Below are 26,667 nucleotides of genomic sequence, written 5' to 3'. Positions count from 1 at the left end.
GTATATATATTTTACATTTTTTTATTTCAATTGCTGTTCATATCTAGCTTCCCTTATATTATTAATTTTTTTAACGAGAGAGGGCAGCTCAGCTCTTTCTGATATCTTAACGGCTGCAGTAAGTGCTCTATCTTGTTTTAATTCATGAGCAAGCGAAAGAGCCTTTTCAACATTTTGGTCTGAGCATGCAGACGCAAATAAACGTAACAAAGCCTTATCATATGCACCGTTCAATGCTGCCAATACCTCATTTTCGTTGCCGTACATTTCACCGTCATTTTCGAGTGTATCTGTCAACAGCTCTGACAAAACCTTGCTGCGCAGATACTCTTCTTCCGCCGCCATAGAAACAGGAATCTGTATTTCTTTGTCTTCTTCCCCTTCTTCCGCTTCGGTGTCAGCTCCAATTTCGTTCTTTTTATTTAATATAGCTTTGTTTTCCTCTAGTAATTTACTCTTAACAAATACTGGCATTCTAATCTCCATTTCGGATGGCAACGGAAGGGGAAACTCGGGCCATATATGCTTGCCCTTAACTAAGATACAATTCAATGTGTCATACGCCAAAGCCAAGGGCCAGACATGTATATCTGTCGTTTCCTTCCCTCCTGACATCTTCCATATTTCCATGTTGCTATCTAGAATAGGGAGCCATTTACTTTCTTCTGGTGATCTCCACTTTGATAACAATAGAAGCGTGTTGTCGGACCCAAAAATGCATGGATCTCCGTAGCTTGAAAAGAACAAACTTTTGATGCCCATCGGATTAAAATTGTAGTAGTCAAGATTTGCGTCTTTTTTCATATCAGAATTAATGTTTGGTAAACTCATTGGAAGTGGACACTCTCTTTTATAGTACCTTTTACTAGAAGTACCCAATTCAGATAAAGAGTATGAAAGGCCATGAAACTGCGAATAATGTACTGAAAAAACCCTATAATTCTGAGCAGTAAGCGCTACAATTGGGGATGTCTTTTCAACAGCAAATGGAACCCCGAATTGATTGAAACTTCTGAAATAGCCTAATGATGTACCAACAATAACGCGAACCGGGGTGGCTGCCACACTTGTTATTCTCTCACCAGCTTGCAAAGGAATAATCTTGGTCCAGTTTGAATGTATGCTATCGTGTGGCCTATATTGTATCTGCCCAGTTTTGGATTGGCCAAATAAAGTGCCTTTTTCATTTAGGAAGCATAAATCGTAGCCAAATAAGTCCTCGAAATGGTATTCTCTAAAACGTCCAACATCAAAAAAAGAGACAGTTATGCTGTATTGCTCACTATTCTTGACAGTAGATACGTAGCCCACTTCATTCATTGTCAAATAACGCCTGTCAGTAAAGCCAAAAGGTGTTCCCGCTGGAGAAAAAGGCATATAACGAAATTTTCCTGTGTTTGCCAAACTGATTGGAAACGAATGAGTCTTGTGTACTCTCGAATAAGAATGTTCATTATGTGGTTTTTTGCCACTAATATAACCAGCACCATCGTCATCATCAATAAAGTCTTCTTCATCTTCGAAGTTGTATTTTCTCTTTTCACTTAATCCACTGGGGCCGTCGTGTGTTTGAGTGAACACATCTTCCGCATTCGCTTCTTGAGTAATATCTGAAAATAGCTTATCGCTTTTGTTTATATCATCATTTCCCTCTAAGTTTTCCAAGTCAGATTCGGAGTCTACAAAAAGCCCATGTTTAGTTGAAGATTCAGCAACAGATTGGTCAGGTATATTAGATACTACGGACTCTGCCAAATTTTGGACAATGGCTATACTACCGGACCAGGTACCTAAAACAAGGTCTAGAGTTTTTGAGTCCGCTTGGATTTTCCAGGCAATATTAGTAATTTTTCTTTTGAATTCCCTGGTGTAGTGGATCTCGGAAGTTTCCCAATTCCATACCGTTAACTTATTATTTAAATCTACTGCCGCAATGTAAGTTCCACGTAACGGGTCAAATTGCAAATCAATGAAATGAGCCTTTGTTGATGAGAGATTTGTGGACAACGTCTTTTGTAGGGAATATCCCTTTATAGAGAATATTTTTACTGTATCATCTGCACATGGTAGCGCAAAATGCAGACCCTTCGGATGCCAAGCCACTCTCGTGCAAATTCTATTAGCAGCACAGAATTCTGGATCAGCTACATTGTTCTCATCTGGATCAGCCGTTTCACTCAGGTCATTATCATTGTCTTTATCTATATCATCCATCATATTCGAGAGTATCTTATCTCTGTGTGTATCATCATATGAATTGGCCACTATGTAATCATTTAACTCATGAACTTTGTTTGGAATAGTAGATGTCAGAGAAAAAATTTGTACCTTACCATTTATCATTGAAACTGCTAAAATATTCATCTGTGAATTGTAAGAAATTTGAGAAACTTGTTCATCGATTTTAATGGCATGTTTTTTGTGTGTTTCATCGTCCAATTCCAAAAGGATTAGTTCTAAGTCGTCTCCTCCAAATACGGCCATTTTACCTGAATGAATAACACAGCAGTCACGTAGGGGTAAAGCAAATCTAGCCAATAATTCTTCTTGACTAGAATCGATGTTATACCTAAGAGCATCACCTTGCATTGTAGTCATCAGAAAGTGCGAGTTTGAATAGCATTTTATAGACGAGACCAATTTGGAAGAATCTAAAGTCTCTGGCTCTTCTTCTGGGTTATTTGTCTTCAGAATCTTGGTTAAGCCATTTTTATTGGCTACACACAAAGTATTATTATCTGGTGCGAGAGAGACCAGAGTTTTCCCACCAAAGTCAAAAACAAGCTTGTCTATAACTGAAACCATAATAGTACGTCTAGTATATTTACGTCACTTCTTGCCCTTCTCAATTATTTTTCCCAAGCTTTCTTATTAATTTAATCTATATGTTCCCATATGTTGGCGTATTCAGGAAACTTTATTACGCGTCGCGTTAAACAGTTAACAATTAATCATTAGTGGAAATTAACGAATCTTAGTGAAAACACCCATTCTCCAGGTGAGATTCTTTCAAGTATCAGGCAAACTACGATTTCACCTAATGAATATCACAAGACGTTTTGAATAATTTTCTGAAGCAATTATGAAACATTATGAAGATATATACGAATATGGATAAGCCTTGTACCTGTGATTTTACACTCAAATTGGACATAAGTAGTACATGAAGAGGATGATTAATTCATCCTTTAACGCGCTTGTTCGAAAATCCTTTGAAACCATGTAATAATATATCCAGATTTTCGGCTGACTTCTCATCAATGTTCATCATCGTCGTTTCGTCGTCTTCTAGACCATTTAACCAAAATTTCATACTCATTGGTAGAGAAGAATATGTGTGGTACAGCGACGGTTCAAAGTGAATTATATTTGGTCCGTATTGGCCGTCTTTCATCCCGACTGATGGTGTAGAATGTTCATCGACCAAAACATCATAATTCCTTCGGCACTGTTCTTCCTCTAACCTGAAAAACTCTTCACTAGATATGTCCACGCCTTCACCTTCTGTAGTGCTAACGTAACGTACCGGCCTCTCAGCAAACAAAAGGTTGCTGTCCCGTTGGAGTTGAAGGAAAGGAGAATCATGCACTTCTACTTTCCCATTCCATCTATCTAGCAGACTTGAATATTTCTGTTCCAGGTTATCATTTTTCTCTTCGTTCGTTTGGACACTAGTCATCGTGGTTAGAGTGGGTTCCTCACCCTTCGTATTCATTATGAGAGCTTTTAAATTAAATAAAACCGTAGCCAGCTTACGAATATCAGATGAAGCCAGTACCAAGTCTAATTTCGGTCTTGTTCTCTGAAATGTGCCATTATTTACTGCGAAAGTCGGCCTTGCATACTTAATATTGGAGAATGTACTCAATTCTGCAGTTATTCGGTTATTCCAATATAGTTCCTTCGGTGGGTATACTGTTTGATAGAATAATTTTAACTCCACAAGTATGCAGTTTTTTCGAAGAAAGTTAACTTCAGGTAAACCCATATGTGCACTGATTTTCTCTTTTCCTTGGTTATGCGTAATAAAGGATTATTTTGTATCGCAACCTTCAATTAAGGTTATCACATTTTAATAATAAAAGCTGGTAAAAAAAGCCGAAAAATCTGCCTGGACAAACATACAGAATACGCATATATACAAGCGAAGAAAGGAGATTTAGGCTCATTAGAGCAGTATCAATTTTTTAAAAAATATTTACACGTCTTTCTCTAAACTATATAAGGTGGGGGGCGCAAATTGACCATTATTTAATCAAAAGCAAATACAAAAAGAGAAACATATTTTAGTGTCATTCATAGATGCAATCTTTTTTCTTCAGTGGGGAATTATTTCCATTGCTTTTTCACCAAATGCCAGATCATTGGGGAAACCCAAAGAAACGCAGCCACATAAGCGGCCTGTTTCAAGGTTTTCTCAGTTTGTTCTTGATGAGCTCTTTTCTCCTCTTCGGAGACTTCCTGTTGAGGTAGACCAAACATTTTATACTATCTAGTTATTTGATGCCAATGGACGCCTTTTGTGGGAAACTGCAATTCGCTAATATTGGTGTAACGCCTCTAGAAAGAAAGAGTAAACTTTCGAATTCATTTCTTGATTTTATGATGTGCGGTATTCTTCCAAAGAAGGGTAACAAGAAGGTTTTTTTCTCTCACAATTTCTTTGAAGGGAAGTTTTGGAAGAGTTAACTGTCAGCTTCATTGCCCAGCATCTTTGTTTGATAGCACTTGTAAAGTATATGCAGGCCATATCAAGGGAGTTTATTGTCCTCTGAAGTATATATAGAGGAACTTTTAGTAATAAAAGGCAAAAACATATCAATTAGCAATGAGTACAGCCGATCAAGAACAACCCAAAGTGGTGGAAGCGACACCAGAAGATGGGACAGCTTCCTCCCAAAAGTCAACTATAAACGCTGAGAATGAAAATACAAAACAAAATCAAAGTATGGAACCCCAAGAAACTTCAAAAGGTACCTCCAATGATACTAAAGACCCAGATAACGGAGAAAAGAACGAGGAAGCCGCAATAGACGAAAATAGTAACGTAGAAGCTGCAGAAAGGAAACGTAAGCACATTAGCACAGATTTCTCAGATGACGACCTAGAAAAGGAGGAGCATAATGATCAGAGTCTTCAACCAACGGTGGAAAATAGGGCTAGTAAAGATAGAGATTCAAGTGCTACTCCAAGTAGTAGACAGGAATTGGAAGAAAAACTGGACCGTATATTGAAAAAACCAAAGGTTAGAAGAACGAGGAGGGATGAAGACGATTTAGAACAGTACTTGGATGAAAAAATTCTAAGGCTTAAAGACGAAATGAATATTGCAGCACAGTTGGACATCGATACTTTAAATAAGAGAATAGAAACTGGAGATACTTCGCTGATTGCCATGCAGAAGGTCAAATTGTTGCCGAAGGTGGTAAGCGTACTGTCAAAGGCAAACTTGGCAGACACCATTTTGGATAATAACTTACTTCAAAGTGTCAGAATATGGTTGGAACCCTTACCTGATGGGTCTCTGCCATCTTTTGAGATTCAAAAGTCACTCTTTGCAGCTTTAAACGATCTACCAGTGAAAACTGAACACCTGAAGGAGAGTGGTTTGGGGAGAGTAGTTATCTTTTATACAAAGTCCAAGCGTGTCGAAGCTCAACTAGCTAGGTTGGCTGAAAAATTAATTGCGGAGTGGACAAGACCTATTATTGGTGCTTCAGATAACTACAGAGATAAGAGAATAATGCAATTAGAGTTTGATTCTGAAAAATTGAGAAAGAAATCCGTTATGGATTCTGCCAAAAATAGGAAAAAGAAATCTAAGTCTGGTGAAGATCCTACCTCTCGTGGTTCTTCGGTACAAACCTTGTACGAACAAGCTGCTGCAAGGAGAAACAGGGCTGCCGCACCAGCACAAACCACTACTGATTACAAGTATGCTCCTGTGAGTAACCTTAGCGCAGTACCTACAAACGCAAGAGCAGTTGGTGTTGGTTCCACTTTAAACAATAGTGAGATGTACAAGAGGTTGACTTCAAGATTAAACAAGAAGCATAAATAATAACAAAACAGGTAATTCCGTAATGCTTTGAGATATGTATCATATGTATGTGTTTTTTGTTTAAGAAATTCGAAATAACACTAGGTGGTTTTATTAAGAGGATTATTAAATAAGCTTGATGTTTGATGATTTTGAAGAATTATTTAATCTCTTAAACATATACATACACAGTAGAATTTTTCGAATTATGAAATCGTAATATAACTCTGCTTAAGATCTTGGCTTTTCCTTCTTTTCCTTCCACAAAGCCAACAAGGAGACACCAGAGACCTTAACGACCTTGAATCTAACACCTGGAATATCACCCTTAGCCTTACCCTTTCTACCGAAACCGGCTAGCAAGACTTCGTCATTTTCATCGACAAAGTTCAAACAACCATCGTTTGGAACGAAAGCAGTAACCTTCTTACCGTTCTTGATTAATTGAACTCTAACACACTTTCTGATAGCAGAGTTAGGTTGCTTGGATTCGATACCCAACTTTTCCAAGACAATACCCTTGGCGTGAGAAGAACCACCGAATGGAGAAGACTTGAAGGCAGTACCCAATAATCTCTTCTTATAGTTGTTTTCGGCCCAACGGCTGTTTTAAACGATTAACTTTTGACAAAACATAGTTTCATCAAAAAGATTAATAAATTTGTTAGTAAATGAGGTTCTCGTAGTGAATTCATTATCTGAGATGGCAGAAATTCATTGTAGATTTTCAGTTTCATCACTTGTGGACTTTCTTATTCAAAATTCGCAAAATGGCCTTTCTCCTCCTAAAAGCTGATGAATTCAAATGGCTATAATAAATTAAGTAGCCCTACCCTAGTTTCTTGCAAAATTATTCTCCCTTACTTTTTCAAGCTTCCAACTCATTTCATGGTAGCAATGGCCGATCCTTTCTTCTACTTATTATGAAAATCTTTCAACCATAGTGCAATCTTCTATAATTGTACATACTTGTTTCTTCTGTGGACACGCAACTTTCTAGCGGAGTTCAAACCTCTTGGCTTACCTTTACCCATCTTTTCTTGTAGTTTGTTGTTCTTACCTGCTTCTGGAATCTACAATATTAAACATGTAAGCTTCATAACCTTACCATCACTAATAGTATCTCGATCTTGAAAATTGCGAAAGCGTGGAGACAAGGAGCTCCTACAAACACAGTCATTCCAATGCGGTAGTGCTTAGCAAAACCTCGGCTGCGCAGAAGGAGCTTTGATACATAGAAGCTAGCCCACCTACCTAGGCGCAAAAAACATAGCGGTGGGCGCACGTTGGTGGGCCTGGGAAGAAAAAAATTCCCTCGTCGATAATATAAATATGTATGGGTGTTTGGAGATGTTCGGATGTTACTTTATGCATGTCCTTTTTATTAATATTAATGTTGAAGCAATATCTAATGAAGTATATATAGTTCACAATATTGCTTATGTGAAAGATAGTGGAACATTGAGAATATTCAAGGAAAGAGACAGGAGGATTCGAGAAATGACAACAATTCAGCCTTTTGAACCTGTCGATTTATTCAAAACTAACAATGTCAACCTTGATATCTTAACAGAAAACTTCCCTTTAGAGTTTTATTTTGAATACATGATAATATGGCCAGACCTTTTTTTCAAAAGTTCAGAAATGACTGTTGATCCTACATTTAAGCATAATATCTCTGGTTACATGATGGCAAAAACAGAAGGCAAGACCACGGAGTGGCACACTCATATAACTGCAGTGACAGTAGCTCCAAGATTCCGCCGAATATCGCTAGCTTCGAAGTTATGTAATACTTTGGAGACCATGACCGATGTCATGCCCCATGAAGTCAACTTTATCGATCTTTTCGTCAAGTGCAATAACCAATTGGCCATCAAACTTTACGAAAAATTGGGATACAGTGTCTACAGGAGAGTGGTGGGATATTATAACTCAGCTGAAGATGGGTATCCAGATACCCTGAAAAAAGTAGATGACAATAAAGATGCTTTTGATATGAGAAAAGCTATGGCTAGGGACAGGAACAGAAGCGTACGGCCGGATGGAAGAAGCCATAAATGCTATCCACATGATGTAAGATTTTAAGGTATGTATTACCTCGTCCTCATACTCAGAACATAATAATGAACCTCTGTGCTATTCATATTTTGCGATACGCACTAAAATAATACTATCCAGAGGCGCGGACTATAATACTATTAATTTGATTTTTGTATGTACATACTGAATGATATACTTAATTTACATAGAAACATCATTTTAAAATTCAACGTTGGAAGGAGGTTGCGAAAACTGGTTGGCTGGTCTGCTGTACGAGTCGTTTTGGTTCTGATAGGCGCCACTATCATTTTGGTAGTTATTTCTGTTTTGGTAGTTTCCACGTTGGCCGCCTCTTCCTCTGTTTCCTCTGTTTCCCCTATAATTTCCACGCCCACGACCGAGGCCTCTAGAGTGAAATCTTGGTCTGGCAGAAGCTTGTCCAAAGGTGTCAACGTTCAACATTTTTTCTTCTTGCCATCTCATATTGGTATTAGTTTCAGTAGAAGTGGAGATGGTGTCGAAAAAAGACGATTTTTTATTATAAAACTGCTCATCAGATTCATCCTGCTTGTGAACAGCTGATTCTAATTCTTTTTCTTTTTCCACATCAGTGGAATCACCTTTCGTGAATTTTGCATTATTTGATTGAAAGTCAAAATCTTCATTCGGAATATCGACTTTGAAATTGCGGTTGGATTGAGGAGGGCGATTACTTGATCTATTCTTGTTTCTTTGATATTTTGGCTCATTTTCACCATTTTTACCTCTTTCCCTACTTTGCGAGTTTACATTGGTGTCTTGAGGAGTGCTCTTATCATTCATACTAGCAGTAGCGGTTTCTGTCGAAGTTGGGGTGTAAACACCATATCCAGCGACAGCTGCTGGCACATTGGATTCGGGCTTTGGAACTTGGGGGTTTGTTTGCACGTGTGCTTGAGCTTGAGCCTGGGGTGGAGATTGAGCTTGTTGAGGAGGGAATTGTGAAGCGGGTGGCATCATTTGAGGAACAACCGGCTGTATGTCATTGATGTTAGCATCTAAAATGCTTAAATCCTTGACTTCACTGCCGTTGAACTTTACAGAATTGTATACCGTAGGATTCGGATAAATTTCTTCAGGACCCCAGTTCTTGCGACCTTCTGTACCAAAACAGCGAACTTCTTTCAAAGTCACGGTACCCTTTTCAGAGTCAATATCTTCTAACAGCCCCACATATCTGTTGTCAGTCACAGAGATTAAAGAAATAGTTTTACCGATGTACTGCGACATTGCCTTGCTGCTGTTTTTCGATGAATGCTTCTTCTACGACATCCTCACTATTCGTTTATTGTTCTTTCTGACTGCCTCCACGTTATTCTTTACAATCGCGGGTACAGTTTAATTTTTCCACCGTGTAAGGTGACGGGACTATGGTACTGGACTGAGGAATCATTACATATACGTCAGTAATGGGTATCTTCATAATAAACACCTTTATCCATTTAATATGGAAATCGATTGCACTGTCATTTAAAATAGCGGCATCTATGATACTTAGAGGGCAATTGCATTGATAGAAGTTGTGTCATTTGGTGTTCTCCTCGGATCGAGTTTTAAATCCGATTTTTGCATCTCGGTCCGAGTGACTATTTCAGATAATTGGTAAATATAAGAAGAGCAAGAAGATGTGCAAAAAATAGAGAAAATATGATGCTGCGTAAAAGTACAGACACCCTGGAAGCTAGGCCAAGATTGTTACGAGCATATCATCAATGTTAACTCTAGAGTCTGCATTAACTGGCGCTGTGGCTTCGGCAATGGCCAATATTGCAGTTTATCCGCTGGATTTATCGAAGACGATCATTCAGTCACAAGTATCTCCTTCTTCAAGTGAGGATAGTAACGAAGGTAAAGTTTTGCCCAATAGGAGATATAAGAATGTTGTAGATTGCATGATAAACATATTCAAAGAAAAGGGTATTTTGGGTCTGTATCAAGGTATGACAGTCACTACGGTGGCCACATTTGTCCAGAATTTTGTTTATTTCTTTTGGTACACATTTATCAGAAAGTCCTACATGAAACATAAGCTGTTAGGACTGCAATCACTGAAAAACCGCGATGGTCCTATCACACCTTCTACGATTGAAGAATTGGTACTTGGGGTAGCAGCTGCCAGTATATCGCAACTTTTTACTAGTCCCATGGCTGTGGTAGCTACAAGACAACAAACAGTCCATTCTGCAGAGTCTGCCAAATTTACCAACGTTATTAAGGACATTTACCGTGAAAATAATGGGGACATAACTGCTTTTTGGAAAGGTTTAAGAACAGGTTTAGCATTGACGATAAATCCTTCCATCACATATGCCTCTTTTCAAAGACTTAAAGAAGTTTTTTTCCATGACCATTCCAACGATGCTGGCAGTTTGTCAGCAGTGCAAAATTTCATTTTGGGTGTCCTTTCCAAGATGATTTCGACTCTAGTTACGCAACCCTTGATTGTCGCTAAAGCAATGCTTCAAAGCGCTGGCTCTAAATTCACTACTTTCCAAGAAGCGCTACTATACTTGTACAAAAATGAAGGGTTAAAATCTCTTTGGAAGGGAGTTCTTCCTCAATTGACAAAGGGTGTCATTGTGCAAGGTCTGTTGTTTGCTTTCAGAGGAGAATTGACAAAATCTTTAAAGAGGCTAATATTCTTGTACTCTTCTTTTTTCCTAAAGCACAACGGACAACGCAAGCTGGCTTCCACTTGAGAATCCTTACTATTACTGAAATAAGCACATTGCGTTTAGAATCTTTACATATCAAATTTAAAATTTATATAAACAATGGAGATTCACTTTTTTAACCTTACGCCATTTCGTATCTGTCACCAACAGTATGGAAAGTAGTCAAATATTTGTTAATGGCATTGAACTCTTGATCGGTAAGTTTGGTTTTCTGTTCATCAAAGTTTTCATTAACCTTGGAAATAGAAGAGCCACTTGGAATTGGGATAAATTTGGCGCCACTGTATTCCGGAACTTTGTTCCAGTGCTTAACCCATCCCAAAGCCAGTTGTGCAAGAGTAATGGAGTTGTTTTGTGGGCGCTTGTCGACTATTTCTTCCTGTAGAAACCTGACCAAGGTCAGGTTTTTTTTCAAAGACTCGTCGCTAAATCTCTTTAACGACTTTCTAAAGTCACCCTCAGGGATATCAGCGTTTGACTTCAATTGACCTGTCAACAATCCTCTGCCCAGTGGGGAGTAGCAGATGATGGACAACCCCAATTCAGCACATGTTTTAGCAATTCCGTTGTGTAAAATGTCATTACTGAACAAAGAAAGTTCCACTTCAACGCAGGTCAAAAACTTTCCCCAATCCTTGTGAATAGCTCTAATTTGCTCTTCATTAACTTCACTTAATGAAATACCGCCAATAACGCCTTCGGAGATCATCTCAGCAAGCGCTTCGAACGATTCGTAGGGGTAGACCTCTCCTTTCGTGCATAGGGAAGTGTCGATTCTTGCGACTTCGAAGATGTCGATGTAGCCACCAATAGCACTAACTGAATTCTTTACGCTTTGTACAACATCATCGTGACTGCCTCTGGGGGTTAAGGTAGCATTGTCTGCACCACCTTTACAACTGATAACCACATCCTTTCTCAAATCTGGGTATTTCGCAAAGAAGTCGTGAACATACGACAAATTAATAAAATCGGGACCATAGAATTCACCAACGTTGAAAAAGGCCTTGTGCCCACGTTCTCTGGATAACTCAACCACTCTGTGCATGGCCTCGAAAGCCTGCGACTGAGGGATAGGCTCGGCTCTCCAAGTCAAACTCATTAAACCATAGCCAGTATCTAACTTGTGGATGTTGTTTTTCAAATCGGCGACAGACATTTTATTTTTACTTTTTTTGGTGTATATTTTAGTTAATATGTACCTGTTTTTCTATTCTACATAACATAGAAAATGGCAAGGAAAATAATTTTAAGAGAGAGTCCTGAGATGAAGTAAAAAATTTGGTAAATTGACAACCCCTTATATAATAAATGCCTATTCTACGGTTCAATAGACACTCTATTCTTTGAGTAATTTTGAGGGAGAGCAGCAATGATTAACTTAGTACCGTTCTACCAAGTACGCCCTTGATTACCTCATTAACGAACAAAAACGCAGATCCCTTCCTAAGGCGGCCGAGACGGCCGCTTCATCCGTCTCGGCCGGGTGTCATTCTTCTAATATATTTGGTAAAGGACTTGGGAGATGCGCAAAAGGGAGATAGTTGCGCTTTTTTTTTGTCTAACAACTAACGGGTAAAAATGTGGACAGCACGAGGAGTAGTTTAAGAAATAACTTTAAAAAAAAATATTGGCAAAGCAGATATGCAAGAAGTTACGGGTAAGGCTTCTAGTAGTCGTGCATGTGTTGATCCCCTACGTTGATACTATCTATGTGTGCAAACACCAGCTTTACAAACAAAAATTTCATATAGTAGTGTATTTTATTTATCTTATGTACAAAATCTATAGTAGAGTTCACTACATTTTCTTTTCATTGCTAAAAAAGCAGTTTCGTGCAAGTATGTATAAAAAGAATGTTGGCGAGAGTAGCGGAGAGTGTATCGTGCGGTTTAATGGGCCAGGTGAAAACTGGGTTACTTCTCTTTGATGGCAGCGGCTTCTCCGATAGGCTTGGTGTCATGCGGTTTTACGTCTGGAGCAGCCGCATCTATGTTCTTGTCTTGGTCGTCCAAGCTCAACTCATCCTTGACGCTCACAATGGCGTTCTCTTCTTGCTGCTCTTCTTCCTTCATAATTTCTTCTTGCTCCCTCAATTGTTTCAATTTTTGCTTAGCGGATGCCTCATCTTCCTTAACGACGTTTACTTTAACCTCATGGTATAGTTCATCAGGGATACCGATTAAAACGTCACATAATGCGTCGTACAATGACTCCTTTGATTGCACATTACCGTAGTTATAGGCAGTAGCCATGATTAACAGCGTGGATGGGATCTTATCCTTGAGCCTCATGTTCAGCCACAATCTTAGATTCGAATATAACACGCTAGGCTCTACGTCTACACTTCTAATACCTCTGGAGGCGCATGCTGTTTTCAATTCAGAGAGGGAGAGTTGTTCTGCATCCTCGTAATATATAGATAGATCATCTTTTTTCAATTCAAGCATTTTGTATCTGATACGGTAACGTAGCATCACATCAGTGCCGAATGGTTGCAAATTCATATACTTCGCTAATGCAATCAAGTAAGGTCTTGTCACATTATCCAATACAGTATCATCAGTGAATAATCTAGCTACTTCGATTAGCTGTTGACGAGACTCCGGCACTCCTGTAGCACGGACATGTGTGTAGAACCTGTTAAACAAAGCTTTTTGTTCCTCGGAAATATTATTAGGTTTAAAATGGGACTTGTTATTCTTTATGATTTCAGACATTAACTTCCTTGTGTTTCTTAAATTTTCTAGTTTATTCTCGCGTTTTTTACTTGATTCATAAGTAGAAGGAAGTAAATTGGGGAATAACTTTAATGCAAATGGAAGAAGAAGTTCAGCAAAGGGTATAATGAGGAAAGCAGCAAATGGAACCAACCGAACGATATCTTGAGTAGTTCTTTTCAGTTGTAAATTTTCTCTTCTCGTCAATGGGTAGCCTGCAGCACTCTTCATGAGCAATTTGGAAGAAATTTTTATCTCCAACCCCAAAAGTTTGGAACCATCCCAATAATGACGAAGGGCTTTTTGCATCTTAACCTTAAAGGGTACTTTTTCCTTCTCTTTTACTGGAGAGACCTTACTCGCACTTTCTTGGTTTCCGTCTGTCGTTTTTAACTCCTTTTTCGAGCTTTCTGGCACCGAAGAGTTCCAACGATTGAACTTCAAATTAAAAGATGGTATTACTCTCAACCTGCTTACCATAATACGGGGAGAAATTGGAGTAATTCCTGGTGCCGGATGATGGATTGCTCTCTTGATTGGCAAAGACCTGTATTTCAGCATTGTGTCTTGTTGATTTCTTTATGAAATTTTCTTTACTCGAACCTAAATATCACTGGCAAAATACTTTCAATTCGACAAGTGTTACTTTATGCAGTTATCTTGTTATTTCGAAAATTGCCACTTTGCCAATTAGATGAGACTGACACGATCTGAATAATGTCCTCTTTCAAATAAAAGTGGAAAATGTTCGCGCGGAAGCAATTCTGTCCAACGAGAAAAAAGAAACGTGGGAGACAACGGTAACTCGATGAAGGCAAGCAAGTATCATTTTTAACACTTCACTCTTATTATTGCAAGGTGGTAATATAGTTAAGGATTTTTGAATTAAAATTACTTAGACATTCAACTATATACAAGTCTGTTATTTATAGGAAGGTCGCTGTGTCTATTATTTTCTTTCCTCTTCATGAGGGCATTAGAAGTATCCATTTTGAGATTTTTTTTGAGCTTCTGAGAAATGAACGATATTCTTATTTTGATGTATAGAGATATTGGAAGAAGAAGATATAGGTGGACGAACCTTGTCTAGTTATTAGTTATGAGTGAATTTTTCGGCCGGAAGTAAGTTTTGATCCATATTCCCGGACTGTTCCTGCAACTTGGAATTCTCAAGGATGTCGCGCTCTATGTTTGCTTGATTCTTTCCTGAGTCTGTGGCACAATTACATCCCTCTTCTTGTGTAGGTGTTTTCTTTTGATTATTTTCGGAAATCGCAACTTTAGATTCGTTGTTCTTTTCCAGGCGAGTACTTTGATCACTTCCGGAAGTGGTATCGGCAACAGCAATTGGATCAGGGCTGGGTTCGGGATGTCTACCACATTGGCAGTTACCGAAGCCAGGACAGCTCTTCGCTTTCTGAATTTCTCTTTGGATGTCCCACCTCTTTAGCATGGCTATTTTGCATCTATTGAAGAAGACTTCCGATAAAGCTAACCCAGTAATTACAGCAAAAACGTATGTTAAAACAAAAGACATGGTAGCAAGCATCAACATATAAATAATCATCGTAGAGGTAAATACTAAGAACGCCCTTATAATGTCATGAAAGAGATCCATTAAAGATGGAACAAATATATCGCTTAATAAATTTGGCAGCTTAGGTAAACCTTGAATTTCAAAATTATTCTCTGTGTCATAATGTTTTCCTTCGTCTTTGGAGTTTGCTGAAGGTAAAGTGGAATATTTATTTTGCTTGTCCCATTTTTTAAACCAGTGAACTTCAAGGCACCAACTAACGAAAAGCAGTAGTTTGTAGACGAAAGCAGCCACAACAAATAATAAGAAAATACCGAAAGCCTTACCACTATTGTTTGCATGCAAATGGTGAAACAAAACTGGATAGTTTTTATATGTGGGAGTCAGATAATAGTTCATTCCCATACTCATGTCCATATCCATCCCTGAAGAGCTACTGTTATCAGACGATGACATACCTGACATGCCTGACATGCTAGAATCAGAAGTTGTCTGTGCACTGGCGGAGCTTGTTGGTGTACTGCTCATCGACATAGACATACCTGACATTGAACTGCTTCCCATCGACATACTTGCCATTGACGACATAGTCGACGCCAACGTTTTGCTCGCACTGGACATCGCTTCCATGCTCATCGATGACATGCTCGATAATATCGTTTTGCTGGCACTAGACATCGCATCCATGCTCATCGACGCCATACTCGATGCTACTGTCTTGGATGCACTAGACATGGCGTCCATATTCATGCTGCTACCCATATTCATACCTTCCATTTTGAATGTCAAATATAATACACTTTTTTTTATTTTCTATTCGATTCTTCCAACAAATGTAATTTGAGTCGCCGCCGAACTATTACTCCACCTGTTTAAGTTTGTGCTTAAAAGTTTTGTTATGCAAATAAAGCTATGGAGTAGTTGTTTATTAAGAGCACACTGCGTATCTGTTTTACTAATGTGAACTAATCATAAGAGGAATAAAACATACAAGACCCTCTCGAGATGACAATACAACATTTTTTATGTTGCATTTTGTAGCCCGAATCTTGAAAAGTGCTCTTTTCAGGATCGTGCCATTTTTGCTCATTTTACCGTCGTCTTGAGCAAATATCCCATGATTTGCATCAATACATGAGAACATAACCACAGTAACGAATAGTTGAGGTGCAGTTTCGATCCTTAAAAATTACTGAATAATTCATATGCTATTTAGGGAAGTATTTACGTATCGGTTTGTAGTATAGTAGGGAAATGTGCCAAGTTGCTTAGATAACAAAAACGTGGAAAGGCTGGAACGAGCAAAATACGGTTCAAAATGCGGCCTTGCGGAAAAAGTTTGGTTCAGGAAGCTCCTGAAGAGGAACAATCGGACTTGTGTCGTTGTTCCAAAATTTTTCTATTTCTTGTCCTTCACCATCTTGGGAAGAAAACCCTAATATAGAGCCGTATCTCTGCTTAAGATTCATTCCGATGATTTTCAATATTTCCTGCAATACAACGGTTCCGAGCTTGAAAACTTCATTTCTCCTACGAAAATAAGTAAAAAGGTTCTTTACAAGTAAAATAGGATTTCCCTTTGAATGTTCGACAATTTTCTTCAAGTCTTCATTTTTTATGGCGAATCCGTTTATTTTCAGAAAGGCCTCTAGCTGAAGGAACATTTTCCTGCTTGCAATTTCCTTCTCTGCCATTGGACTTGTGATCATTATTGATAGCTTACTTCTTTGAGCGGAATATATAGAGATTTTGGACTCGAAGAATGCTAAATATTTCTTTAGAGTTAATTTTTGCAAAAATGAGATATCAATCATTTCATGATCTTCTTGAAAATTAAGCCTTCCTTCCGCAATTTTATTTCTTACCTTCCTATGTTGTCTCATTTGTTTATTGTTGAGAGTGTAATTATCACCATTTTGCACATTTGCCACTATCTCATTTAATAGGTCTACAGGACCAGCCGACCCTTCAAACTGTTTCGTACTGTTCTGTTTTAAAAGATTTAAGAACGGCTCTAGAAGTATCCTTCGAAAATCAAACTCGGTGAATCTATTTAGCACCTGCAGCTGCAAGTAAGATAAGTACTCATTGATCCTAGTTTCCAGATTGTGCCCCGAGCTGCCAGACATTACGGTTATATGAATCCCAACAGTGTCTGTTAAAACCCTGAGTCCTCCCAAAACAATGTACCCAATTTGCTTTTTATTTCTTAGATCAGGCACTAGCGTTAGTGAAAATAGATATTCGGTAAGAAAGGTTAGTGTCAGATTTTTGATGTCATCTCTTTGTGCAGTCTGAATAAAATACACAATACTATTGTTGGGATCATCCTGGTGACCATTATATGATATAAAGGCATTTGTGCCTTGATCTAGATCTTTTGTACTGGGAGGAGGGTAGAGACGTATGGTCGGTTTGCTCCCTTCATTGCTGATTTTTAGGTGCTGCGTAAAATTGTTATTTAAGTAACGGTTGATTGCGTCAGCATATTCAAGGCTTCCCTGCATGAACAAGACCAAATGTTTAGGATTCCTCCAGAATAAAAAACAAAATTTTTCGAAGGATTCCAACTCGGTAAGCTCTAATGCATTAATTCTATCCTCTAAAGTCCATATATATTTCTCTAAAACAATCAGCAATCCAACGCTAGCTAGCTTCACGCAGTTGTCCGATGACGCGTTCTTGTATTTATTTCTAACTAAAATCCTTGCCTTTCTCAAGGTATCTTTAGAAAGAAACGTTGGATCTGTTGCAATAAGTTTTAGCGTATCCACGAACGTCTTTACTATTGTGAAAACACCCTCAGGGAATCCAGAAATAGTAAATCGCAGTGTTACGTTGCCCTTACTAGATGAGGCAATCTCATATGTGTAACCAATTCTCAGAGCGGGATAAAGGAATGAAGAGGTGATGATAAATAATGCCTGTGCTAGTACTTCCAGGTGGATTGTTGCCTCCGGACTAGGTTTGATGCCTAACCCCAAAACTTCAAATGATACGACGGATTTATTGTCTGAGGCAAAATTTGGGTCTTCTTTTAAGATCCACATCTCATAATTCTGGTTCTCACTGACTAATTGAGGCTTTGTCCTAGTGGGCTCACTATAAATTTGAGGTCTAAGCGTAGCAAATTTCGATTTTAACGAGCATTCTAAGAAGAGCTGTTGTAGTTTTAAAGGATCGCTGACGCAATCTGGTAAAAAAAGATTACCTGTGGGAAAATTAAATTCATACGAGCTGTTTGAATGAAATTTATTATCACTTGCTAGATGAACGTTTGCCGTATAATACTCAAATTCATAGAAAAAATCGGTGCATATATCACTTTTATTTTTCATTTTATCAAATATATTACCAGATTTTATATTCCCTAAGAGTAAAAGGCGCATGTTGTCATGATTCATGAAAGATTTTAAAAAATTTTGGAACTTAATAGCTTGCCCTGTCCACCATTGTATATTGGCCTTTGTGTTTTCATATTTTTCGATGTTGGGATCATCTATTTCTATAAGAGATTTAAATCCTTTGAATATATTAGGGGGGGTTAAACATTCTAAATCGTCCTGAAGAATACCGCTTAATTTTGAGCACTCTTCCATTGGAAGATCCTCTGAACTTTGGTACAGAAAGCTAACGAGGTCGATCAAATTCTGTTCTTTCAAAAAAGTGATTAAGTAATCGATGTTCATTACGTAAAAGGAAGGCAAGAGTCTATTAAGTACTATTGTCGTAATTCTCTTAATATTTTCCCAGCCACTGTTTGTCAGTTCTAATTCCAAAATTAATCCTATGTCACCAATAGCGAATTCTGAGGTAAAGGCAAAACAGCCTGTGAGCCAGCCTTTTGAAGCTAAGTAATAGCTCAAAGATCCTGGAGACTCATCGCCGAAAAGTTCACACCAAAGATGACTGTATATTTTAATGTCATCCTTTGTAAACCGAGTGTTTTTATCGCTAACAGGAAAGAGAAGTCTCATTATAGGTACCTTATTTGAATTGATAAATATCGAATTGCATTCAGGAAATTGTTGAAAACACATCGTATTTTTGTATTTTTTTTCCCACGTTGTGTTCAGTATTTTAAAGGTTTTCAAGTCACTGTAGTCGTTTTTGGAAGAATCTTGGCGTTTTTTTAAAGACTTCGATCTTCGAAATGACCTCGTCCTAATCGATATACTCCTTTCCTTTACAGCGCTTTTGGGTTTTATATCGCCAAATTTTGATAGAGCTAGTTTCGTAAGAATATTAACAGACTGCGGTCCCCTTATGCACAAGGTTATATTCTCCCCAAAAAAATTATTTTCGAAGTAAGTGTTTAATGAGCTCTTTAGTTTTATTTTTTTCAGTTGTGGAATGCTAGATAACGAGTGTATGTTCCCAGTGGAAAAGCGACTGAAAGGATGGTCGGGATTGGCCAATATTCTTGCTGCGTGGTAGAATATTTTTGTGGTTGATGATATGTTTCCCTCATGCTCACTTTGTATTGCATATATCTCCTTGCTTATCAGTAAAGGGTTGAAGAGCGGTTCTTTGAAGAATGAGGCAAACACATCTAAGATAGATTCAAATGTAAATTCGCCGTTATTTTGAGTATTGGGCAATTCAAAATAAAAAGTCGTTTGCTCCCCTGTGGTAAAGGCATTTTGAGAGCCGTTGTTTTTTGCGATTAGTGTGTGGAATAAACCAGGATCAGGGTATTTTTTGGAACCGGCAGAAAGAATCATGTGCTCACAAAGGTGCGCCAAACCGGCAATATCCTTTGGATCGTTATGGGAACCTGTGCAAACAGTCAGTGAGCATGAGCTTGAAGTATCTGTTGGATCCGATATTATTAATGCTAAAATTCCGTTTGGCAGTTTACAAACTTTATGAGTCCTGTTGCTGTAAGACAACGGGATGTAAAACGAGACTTCATAATTAGTTACTTCTCTCAAGGACATCAGTAAAAAAACTTATTCAGTTGCTATTTTTTAACGCCAGGCACATTTATATTATATAATCAAGACACAAAAGGATAAAACAAAGGTGTTAACTGTTCTGCATACTCACCAGCGTAAACTATCCTGAAAATCGTGTAAATAAGTGTTTCATTTTTTTCTTGCAGTGAAAAAAGGCATGTAAAATACCGCATCAAGTAACTCCGCCTGCGGTTTCAAGATTAACGGCTTGAGACAAAATGGGACACTTACTCATGCAAAGTGGGAAGAAATGATTGCAGAAAAACCATATGTGTAACAGAAAAAAGTTGGATAGTGCTTACCAGATGTTTACCTTAATTTCTTGATGGATGAAAGAAGTATAGAAGTTTTACTATTAATCCAACCATCGGAAATTTGTATAGGAAAGTAGTTTATTGGAGTTATTGGATATACTGTGTAAACTATTTCTCGAAATGGTGTCCTTAGATTCTCTTCTTGTTCTATTGAAGAAAAATGGTATCCTTTTTTTAGACAATGTATCATAATACCATAATACGAATACTCTTCAGTGACGATAGTCAATTCCTTCAATTTAGCAAATTTTTAAGGTAGAACAACATACGGTTACAATATATAAGCAGGCACAGAAAGTCATACTGCTGAATTAATGCGTACTCGAATAATACCGGGTATCTAACTATATACGTTTTAATATTATATTGATATTATTCTGAGGCAACTATATTTCCAACACTATATTTTATTTTTCCTTTATTAATCCAACTCGGAAATTCCTTCCTTAATATATCGAGTCTTACGTGTGCGATAATGCGAATGTTCCGTATGTTGGAGTTAAACTCCTATTTCATGGACTAGCGCTCATGCCACTGATATAATGTCATACATGCGTTATGATATTACATAAACGATGAGAAACAGCCGTCGACTTTGGTGGAAGCAGAAATGCAAAAGTTGATAATATAATAGGATTGATAGTGAAATAGGATCGATGAATAGACCATTTAATACGTAAAAAGAAGAAACTTTTTTGTTATCCCGAAATTTTTGTTTCCTTTACGAATTTATATATCTTCGAGAAGATGTCTTAATATACTCTAAATAACTAATAATGCACTCTTTATCAGAATGTACCTCGAAAAGTGTTCAGCAAATTCAAGCAATTGTCAGAAATAATGTCGGAAACAATGGTTTTTGATTATCTGCGCATGTACTATTGCCAACAAGTAAAATGTTTCCACTGTAAATACACAAATCAAACTGTTTACGTGACATTGTACAATTGTAGAATAAGAAAAATGTTGAGCATTCCGTTCAGATAGTAATGAAAAGCAAACTAAGATTTTTGTAACGAATATCAACCTGAAGTTAACATTTATGGAGTATCAATACTTACATTGAATCTGCGGTGAATTGACCAACCTACTATTATATTATCAATGGATTTGTTTTAGCTTTTAGGAATCTCTGTCACTTTGATTTATATTATAAACATTGCATGGTATTGTACCCTAGCAGCAAATTCAAAAATGTATTAATTTACCATGCTAGCAAATGGAAACAATAGTTAGTCATCCTTCTAGAAGTTGAAAAAATGAAATGAACATAATTTATATTTCCAAAGGATCTCTTTATAAATTGATATAATAGCGAGAAATCCTTTTTTCGTATCGCTAATCTTTTGCGTTTATAGTTTATCATTTCTGTATATGTATTTTATATATTCTGTTAAAAATATTGTAACTATCATTCGTATTCCATGGCGGCGGTCCAGAAATTAGTTTCTAATTCACAACCTCTTGCAAAGATCGTCACCAAAGAATCAAGTTGATCTGGAGGATATGTTTCCAAGATGTGATTCATGAGCCTTTCACCTTCAAGCACAGCTTGGTAGCAAAATGAAGACGCGCAAGTATCACACCATTCACTATAAATAGAACCCTCTGCTGCTGTTATCTTATCCTTAACTTTGTCTACAGCATAAACATAACCCATTAGACAAGGGTTGAGGGCTACAACTATTTCTTGCCAGTTTCCTCTTCTGGAAATGTCAATTAGGTAACGACAGTAGGCCCTTAATGCGGGACCTCTCTTAATTTTTTGTAAGTAATCTGGGTCCTTAACTCCAAATTCTTCTCTTAATCTTCTTTCATGTTCATTTAGTTCATTACGGGCGCAATCAGCAATAACAAGGTCCTTTTCTAGATCTTCTAGAGTTGGAGATTTACTACCTGTGACGCAGCAAACTCTCACATAATCAATTAAGTATAAATAATCTTGTTCAATAAAAAACTGGAACTTTTTGCGTTCCAATGTGCCGTCTGCCACTCTTTTAACAAATTCGTGATTCACGTAGGCATCCCAATGCGGCTTGACTTTAGGATGATTTATCAGATAATTAAAGAAGCTACCCCCAGGGATTTTGTCAAGAGAACCTTCGATTGGCTTCTTAGGTACAGCATCAGATGCTGTAAAGCATTCGTCGGTGAGCATTTTTTCTAATGGAATCTCTACGGCGTAAACGTGATTAATTGGTCCAACCTTCACAGCTTTCTTGGTAACGTCACAGCCAATTGCGATGGCATTCTGTACATACTCAATACCACCATAAACAGATTGGGAAAGAGAATAACCGCGAGCCAAGTTAGATGCTATAGCAGAAGCCAGTGTGCATCCAGCGCCATGAGTGCGTGTAGTATTAACGAATTGGCCCTTAAAAGTGATGAATTTTTGTTCAGCACCTAAGTAAAGAACGTCAGTAATATGCTTTTCTTTTCCATCGTCACATGGAATGTGGCCTCCCTTCACTAAAATATTGGAGCAATTGGTGATTCTAGAAAGGTCTTTCGCGATTTCAAGAACGTCTTGTAGTTTGCTAACTTCTCTGTTCTCGCCCAGTAACATGAAACAGTCTGAAATGTTAGGAGTTAAAATGTCGGCAAAAGGAGAAATTTTTTCTATGATTAAGCTAACCACATCCTTTCCAGTTGGAGAAGAGTCAGAAGCGGCGCAAAGAACTGGATCAATTACTAACTTGGGTCTATTTTCACCAAGTTGCAAAAGTTTTTCGTGCAAGACTTCGATTGCATCCACCGTAAGCATGCCAGTCTTAATAACATTACATTTCATGTCCTGTAAATTGGCGTCTAATATTTGAGATACCATTTTCTTTGGTATATTTTGAGCGCCGTACACCTTCACTGGAGTTTGAGCAGTCAAAGTAGTGACGCATGTCATGGCATAACATCTGTGTGCGGTGATAGTCTTAATATCAGCTTCAACACCGGCTCCACCACTTGAGTCTGATCCAGCAATTGACATAACTGTTGGTAATTTTTCATTACAAGCTAGAGTAAGATATGGTGGAGGCGTGTTAATACTCACTGTAGAATTTGTCATTATGGAGGGACAGAATGCTGTTCTTGGAAAACCTAATGTGCAAAGACCTAGGAGGATGATAACCATAGGAAAGGCATACTGCTTTGGAAATTGTATATTTATCCACTGTTTAAATACTGGAATTATCTCTTGCCAAATTGCACTGCTCTAAAGGTTTCCAATATCCAATCTTGAACAACATTATAATAGAGAATAGAATACGTGTCTATAGGTGCTACTATGTGATTAAGAGGTTGCAAAGTGAAAGGCAGTATTTGATTCCTGCAAGGATCTTCCGTGCAGGACAATAGGGTTTAATGCCACATTGTACTCTGCGTGCTATGCGAATAAAGGAAGCGCACGCCGAATCTGAAATAGGCAATTTGGTACAAAAATCACGTTATTCCATTAAGCAGAGGCAGTTCATATTACTTTGGCCTGTCTTACGAATGTTCTTCTGAATACCCAATTCTCCTGAGAACATCTATCATATAATTTTTGAGTTTAGGCAGACTTGAGGAAAAAGTGGGTTTTGAGGTGGTTGTTTGGAGTCTATCTCTGATAAGAATGGCTTTATTGCATATATTCTAACAGGCCCTCTCGTAGGTAAAGGAATCCCCAAAAAAGAGTGGGCAGCTTTACATGGTAAAATTACAATTCGTTCTTTCGTTTCACACGTCGGCACTTACTATCCTATTACATTATTAATCCTTACATTTCAGCTTCCACTAAATTCGATGGCCGTTTCTCGTCATTTATGTGATATCATAACACCATATATGGCAGTACATCAGGCATAAGCACTAATCCGTAGAAATTAGTTGATCCCAAGTTTAACGGACTCGAAGTCCTGTTAATTATGTGAGCCGAAGCGTAGGAATATTAATGTAATAGAATCAATAAATGACTGTATATTAAAACGAAGAACGAAAGAATTTTACCACTTTGTAAAATATTAGATTGCGTTGAGGGGCTTGTGGTCACCTGTCATAGGATGCCTATGTTCCCCCCAAAAATTTAATTCTGAAGTAAGTTTTTGTTGAGTACTTCAACTTTATTTCCTTCAATTGTGAAATGTTGATAACTAGCATCTATTACTATCCGATAACGCCAGGCGCCTTTATATCATATAATTAAGACACAAAAGGATAAAACAAAGGTGTTAACTATTCTGCATACTCACTATCGTAAACTGTCCTGCAAATCGTGTAAATATGTATTTCATTTTTTTTGCAGTGAAAAAAGGCATGTAAAATACCGCATCAAGTAACTCTACTCCGCCTGTGGTTTCAAGACTAACGGCTTGAGACAAAATGGGAAGAAATGATTGCAGAAAAGCCATATGTGTAATAGCAAAAAGCTGGATAGTGCTTACCAGATGTTTACCTTAATTTCTTGGTGAATTAGAGAAGTACAGAAGTTTTACTATTAATCCCACCATAGAAATTTGTATAGGAAAGTAGTTTATTGGAGTTATTGGATATACTGTGTAAACTATTTCTTGAAATTGTAATCTTAAGATGCTCTTCTTATTCTATTAAAAATAGAAAATGATTTTCATATTTATTTATTTATTTATATTTTGGCATTACTCTTCATCATTTTTTTCCCTCTAAGAAGCTTCCTTTCTTTTTATAAGGATAACAAAACCAAAAGGAATATTGGGTCAGATGAATGGACGCGAATGCAAGACAGAAGTCCAAATCACGTCAAGACAAAGAAAGAAAGAAAGAAAAACTAACACATTAATGTAGTTTTAAAATTTCAAATCCGAACAACAGAGCATAGGGTTTCGCAAACAAACTTAAATATATGCTAGAATAAAAATTAACTATCATCTATTGACTAGTATTCATATATGACGTAATAAAATGAAATGTAGATTCATTTTGTAGATTCCTATATCCTCAGAGAGAATTTTTGGTATATCCTATATGCATAATATTATAGTCTTTGCCAACAATCGAAACCAAACATATATCTTAAAATACACCACTTTCTCAAATAAATTCGTTAAATAACGGTGTGTTGAAATGTTTACCGTAACTTGTAACAGCTCTAACAACTCATACCTGCTATGTACTGATTCCAAGAAAAAAAAAATGGAAGGTCGGGATGAGCATATACAAGCACTAAGAAGAACAATACAGAACTCTACACGGTATTATTGTGCTACAAGCTCGAGTAAAACCGAGTGTTTTGACGATACTAACGTTGTTAAGAAAGTAACTTGTTATCAAACTCATTACCAACTTGTGATTAATTGGTGAATAATATGATAATTGTCGAAATTCCATTGTTGGTAAAGCCTATAATATTATGTATACAGATTATACTAGAAATTCTCTCGAGAATATAAGAATCCCCAAAATTGAATCGGTATTTCTACATACTAATATTACCATTACTTCTCCTTTCGTTTTATATGTTTCATTCCTATTACATTATCGATCTTTGCATTTCAGCTTCCATTATATTTGATGTCTGTTTTATGTCCCCACGTTACACCGCATGTGACAGTATACTAGTAACATGAGTGCTACCGAATAGATGACATTTTAGACTTTCATTCCAACAACTTGGTTGACAGAATGTTACGTACCCTATATCTAATCTATATGAGGCCTGAATCTAACTGAAAGGTGGAATTTCAGTAATTTATCAAGCTTTAATAAGTTTGGGTAGTTTAACTGTGCAAAAAGGTATTTACCTTACATACTGAATCTTGTCTGTTTGGTAGCGGCTGCTTTATGGGTGTTTCATAGATGTCCAAAATATATTGAGATATTGAGATATAACATTCTAGGATAATCAAAATTACCATAATTCAAAAGCTCGTATGGCGCAGTGGTAGCGCAGCAGATTGCAAATCTGTTGGTCCTTAGTTCGATCCTGAGTGCGAGCTTTCTTTTTTAGACTACTAATTTTATTTTGCTAGTCATTTTTTTTTTATACTCAAAAAGTAAAAAGACTACGAGTATATTCAAAGTAAAAAACGAACGTCAAACTATCTCGATTAAAACTTGTCATACTGTGGGTATCATATTCTGTGCCCTCAGTGAAAAGAACCAGCAAAAGAACGCGCATCTCGAGTGAAGACGCGCCCTTGATGGTACAAAATTTAACGGGAAGGCGCGTCGTGATGTTCACGCGCTTTGCCCACATTGGGATAGCGCCCACAGCATATCTGTGCTAAACTCACTTTTCCTAGTGACTGCCGATAGCTACTGCCATCTACCGCGAAGGGAACTTCATTTGCGTTCATCGGTTTATTAGAAGCTACTTGGAACTAATTCTT

At 37.5% G+C, this 26,667-nt stretch overlaps 13 protein-coding genes and 1 non-coding gene across 14 annotated transcripts, besides 4 other annotated features; 4 read left to right on the top strand and 10 right to left on the bottom strand.

Annotated features, from left to right (window-relative positions):
• Positions 1 to 21: 21 nt before the first annotated feature.
• On the bottom strand, positions 22 to 2,805 carry CTF4 (chromatin-binding protein CTF4; the record flags this gene model as incomplete). The annotated part of the gene is made up of 1 exon (NM_001184232.1): positions 22 to 2,805. The coding sequence occupies one exon, from the start codon at positions 2,803 to 2,805 to the stop codon at positions 22 to 24; it is 2,784 nt and encodes a 927-aa protein (NP_015461.1).
• Positions 2,806 to 3,181: 376 nt separating this feature from the next.
• Positions 3,182 to 3,988, bottom strand: MSS18 (Mss18p; the record flags this gene model as incomplete). The annotated part of the gene is made up of 1 exon (NM_001184231.1): positions 3,182 to 3,988. One exon carries the CDS (start codon positions 3,986 to 3,988, stop codon positions 3,182 to 3,184), a length of 807 nt encoding a protein of 268 aa, NP_015460.1.
• Positions 3,989 to 4,329: 341 nt separating this feature from the next.
• Positions 4,330 to 4,482, bottom strand: TOM5 (Tom5p; the record flags this gene model as incomplete). The annotated part of the gene is made up of 1 exon (NM_001184307.1): positions 4,330 to 4,482. One exon carries the CDS (start codon positions 4,480 to 4,482, stop codon positions 4,330 to 4,332), a length of 153 nt encoding a protein of 50 aa, NP_015459.1.
• Positions 4,483 to 4,828: 346 nt separating this feature from the next.
• Positions 4,829 to 6,061, top strand: SPN1 (transcription factor SPN1; the record flags this gene model as incomplete). The annotated part of the gene is made up of 1 exon (NM_001184230.1): positions 4,829 to 6,061. The coding sequence occupies one exon, from the start codon at positions 4,829 to 4,831 to the stop codon at positions 6,059 to 6,061; it is 1,233 nt and encodes a 410-aa protein (NP_015458.1).
• Positions 6,062 to 6,271: 210 nt separating this feature from the next.
• Positions 6,272 to 7,074, bottom strand: RPS23B (40S ribosomal protein uS12 RPS23B; the record flags this gene model as incomplete). Its single annotated transcript, NM_001184229.1, has 2 exons — positions 6,272 to 6,644; positions 7,010 to 7,074. The coding sequence occupies 2 exons, from the start codon at positions 7,072 to 7,074 to the stop codon at positions 6,272 to 6,274; spliced, it is 438 nt and encodes a 145-aa protein (NP_015457.1).
• Positions 7,075 to 7,540: 466 nt separating this feature from the next.
• On the top strand, positions 7,541 to 8,128 carry NAT3 (peptide alpha-N-acetyltransferase complex B subunit NAT3; the record flags this gene model as incomplete). The annotated part of the gene is made up of 1 exon (NM_001184228.1): positions 7,541 to 8,128. One exon carries the CDS (start codon positions 7,541 to 7,543, stop codon positions 8,126 to 8,128), a length of 588 nt encoding a protein of 195 aa, NP_015456.2.
• Positions 8,129 to 8,302: 174 nt separating this feature from the next.
• SCD6 (Scd6p) lies at positions 8,303 to 9,352 on the bottom strand (the record flags this gene model as incomplete). Its single annotated transcript, NM_001184226.1, has 1 exon — positions 8,303 to 9,352. The coding sequence occupies one exon, from the start codon at positions 9,350 to 9,352 to the stop codon at positions 8,303 to 8,305; it is 1,050 nt and encodes a 349-aa protein (NP_015454.1).
• Positions 9,353 to 9,834: 482 nt separating this feature from the next.
• ANT1 (Ant1p) lies at positions 9,835 to 10,821 on the top strand (the record flags this gene model as incomplete). The annotated part of the gene is made up of 1 exon (NM_001184225.1): positions 9,835 to 10,821. The coding sequence occupies one exon, from the start codon at positions 9,835 to 9,837 to the stop codon at positions 10,819 to 10,821; it is 987 nt and encodes a 328-aa protein (NP_015453.1).
• A 97-nt stretch (positions 10,822 to 10,918) lies between these two features.
• Positions 10,919 to 11,956, bottom strand: YPR127W (pyridoxine 4-dehydrogenase; the record flags this gene model as incomplete). Its single annotated transcript, NM_001184224.1, has 1 exon — positions 10,919 to 11,956. The coding sequence occupies one exon, from the start codon at positions 11,954 to 11,956 to the stop codon at positions 10,919 to 10,921; it is 1,038 nt and encodes a 345-aa protein (NP_015452.1).
• Positions 11,957 to 12,713: 757 nt separating this feature from the next.
• Positions 12,714 to 14,078, bottom strand: YLH47 (Ylh47p; the record flags this gene model as incomplete). Its single annotated transcript, NM_001184222.1, has 1 exon — positions 12,714 to 14,078. The coding sequence occupies one exon, from the start codon at positions 14,076 to 14,078 to the stop codon at positions 12,714 to 12,716; it is 1,365 nt and encodes a 454-aa protein (NP_015450.1).
• A 532-nt stretch (positions 14,079 to 14,610) lies between these two features.
• Positions 14,611 to 15,831, bottom strand: CTR1 (high-affinity Cu transporter CTR1; the record flags this gene model as incomplete). Its single annotated transcript, NM_001184221.1, has 1 exon — positions 14,611 to 15,831. One exon carries the CDS (start codon positions 15,829 to 15,831, stop codon positions 14,611 to 14,613), a length of 1,221 nt encoding a protein of 406 aa, NP_015449.1.
• Positions 15,832 to 16,367: 536 nt separating this feature from the next.
• Positions 16,368 to 19,994, bottom strand: AXL1 (Axl1p; the record flags this gene model as incomplete). The annotated part of the gene is made up of 1 exon (NM_001184219.1): positions 16,368 to 19,994. The coding sequence occupies one exon, from the start codon at positions 19,992 to 19,994 to the stop codon at positions 16,368 to 16,370; it is 3,627 nt and encodes a 1,208-aa protein (NP_015447.1).
• A 1,743-nt stretch (positions 19,995 to 21,737) lies between these two features.
• Positions 21,738 to 23,456, bottom strand: THI22 (putative phosphomethylpyrimidine kinase; the record flags this gene model as incomplete). Its single annotated transcript, NM_001184218.2, has 1 exon — positions 21,738 to 23,456. One exon carries the CDS (start codon positions 23,454 to 23,456, stop codon positions 21,738 to 21,740), a length of 1,719 nt encoding a protein of 572 aa, NP_015446.2.
• Positions 23,457 to 23,884: 428 nt separating this feature from the next.
• Positions 23,885 to 24,207: a long terminal repeat (Ty1 LTR).
• Positions 24,208 to 24,882: 675 nt separating this feature from the next.
• Positions 24,883 to 25,113: an origin of replication (ARS1635; Autonomously Replicating Sequence).
• Positions 25,114 to 25,242: 129 nt separating this feature from the next.
• Positions 25,243 to 25,372: a long terminal repeat (Ty1 LTR).
• A 253-nt stretch (positions 25,373 to 25,625) lies between these two features.
• Positions 25,626 to 25,946: a long terminal repeat (Ty1 LTR).
• Positions 25,947 to 26,202: 256 nt separating this feature from the next.
• YNCP0018C lies at positions 26,203 to 26,274 on the top strand. Its single transcript has one exon. It is a non-coding gene; the product is annotated as a tRNA-Cys (tRNA).
• The last annotated feature ends 393 nt before the right edge of the window (positions 26,275 to 26,667 follow it).

This window comes from Saccharomyces cerevisiae, chromosome XVI (genome assembly GCF_000146045.2).
Source record: "Saccharomyces cerevisiae S288C chromosome XVI, complete sequence".
Lineage (NCBI taxonomy): Eukaryota > Fungi > Ascomycota > Saccharomycetes > Saccharomycetales > Saccharomycetaceae > Saccharomyces > Saccharomyces cerevisiae.
The sequence above is the reverse complement of the archived record's forward strand: the minus strand, read 5'-3'. Positions and strand labels throughout refer to the sequence as shown.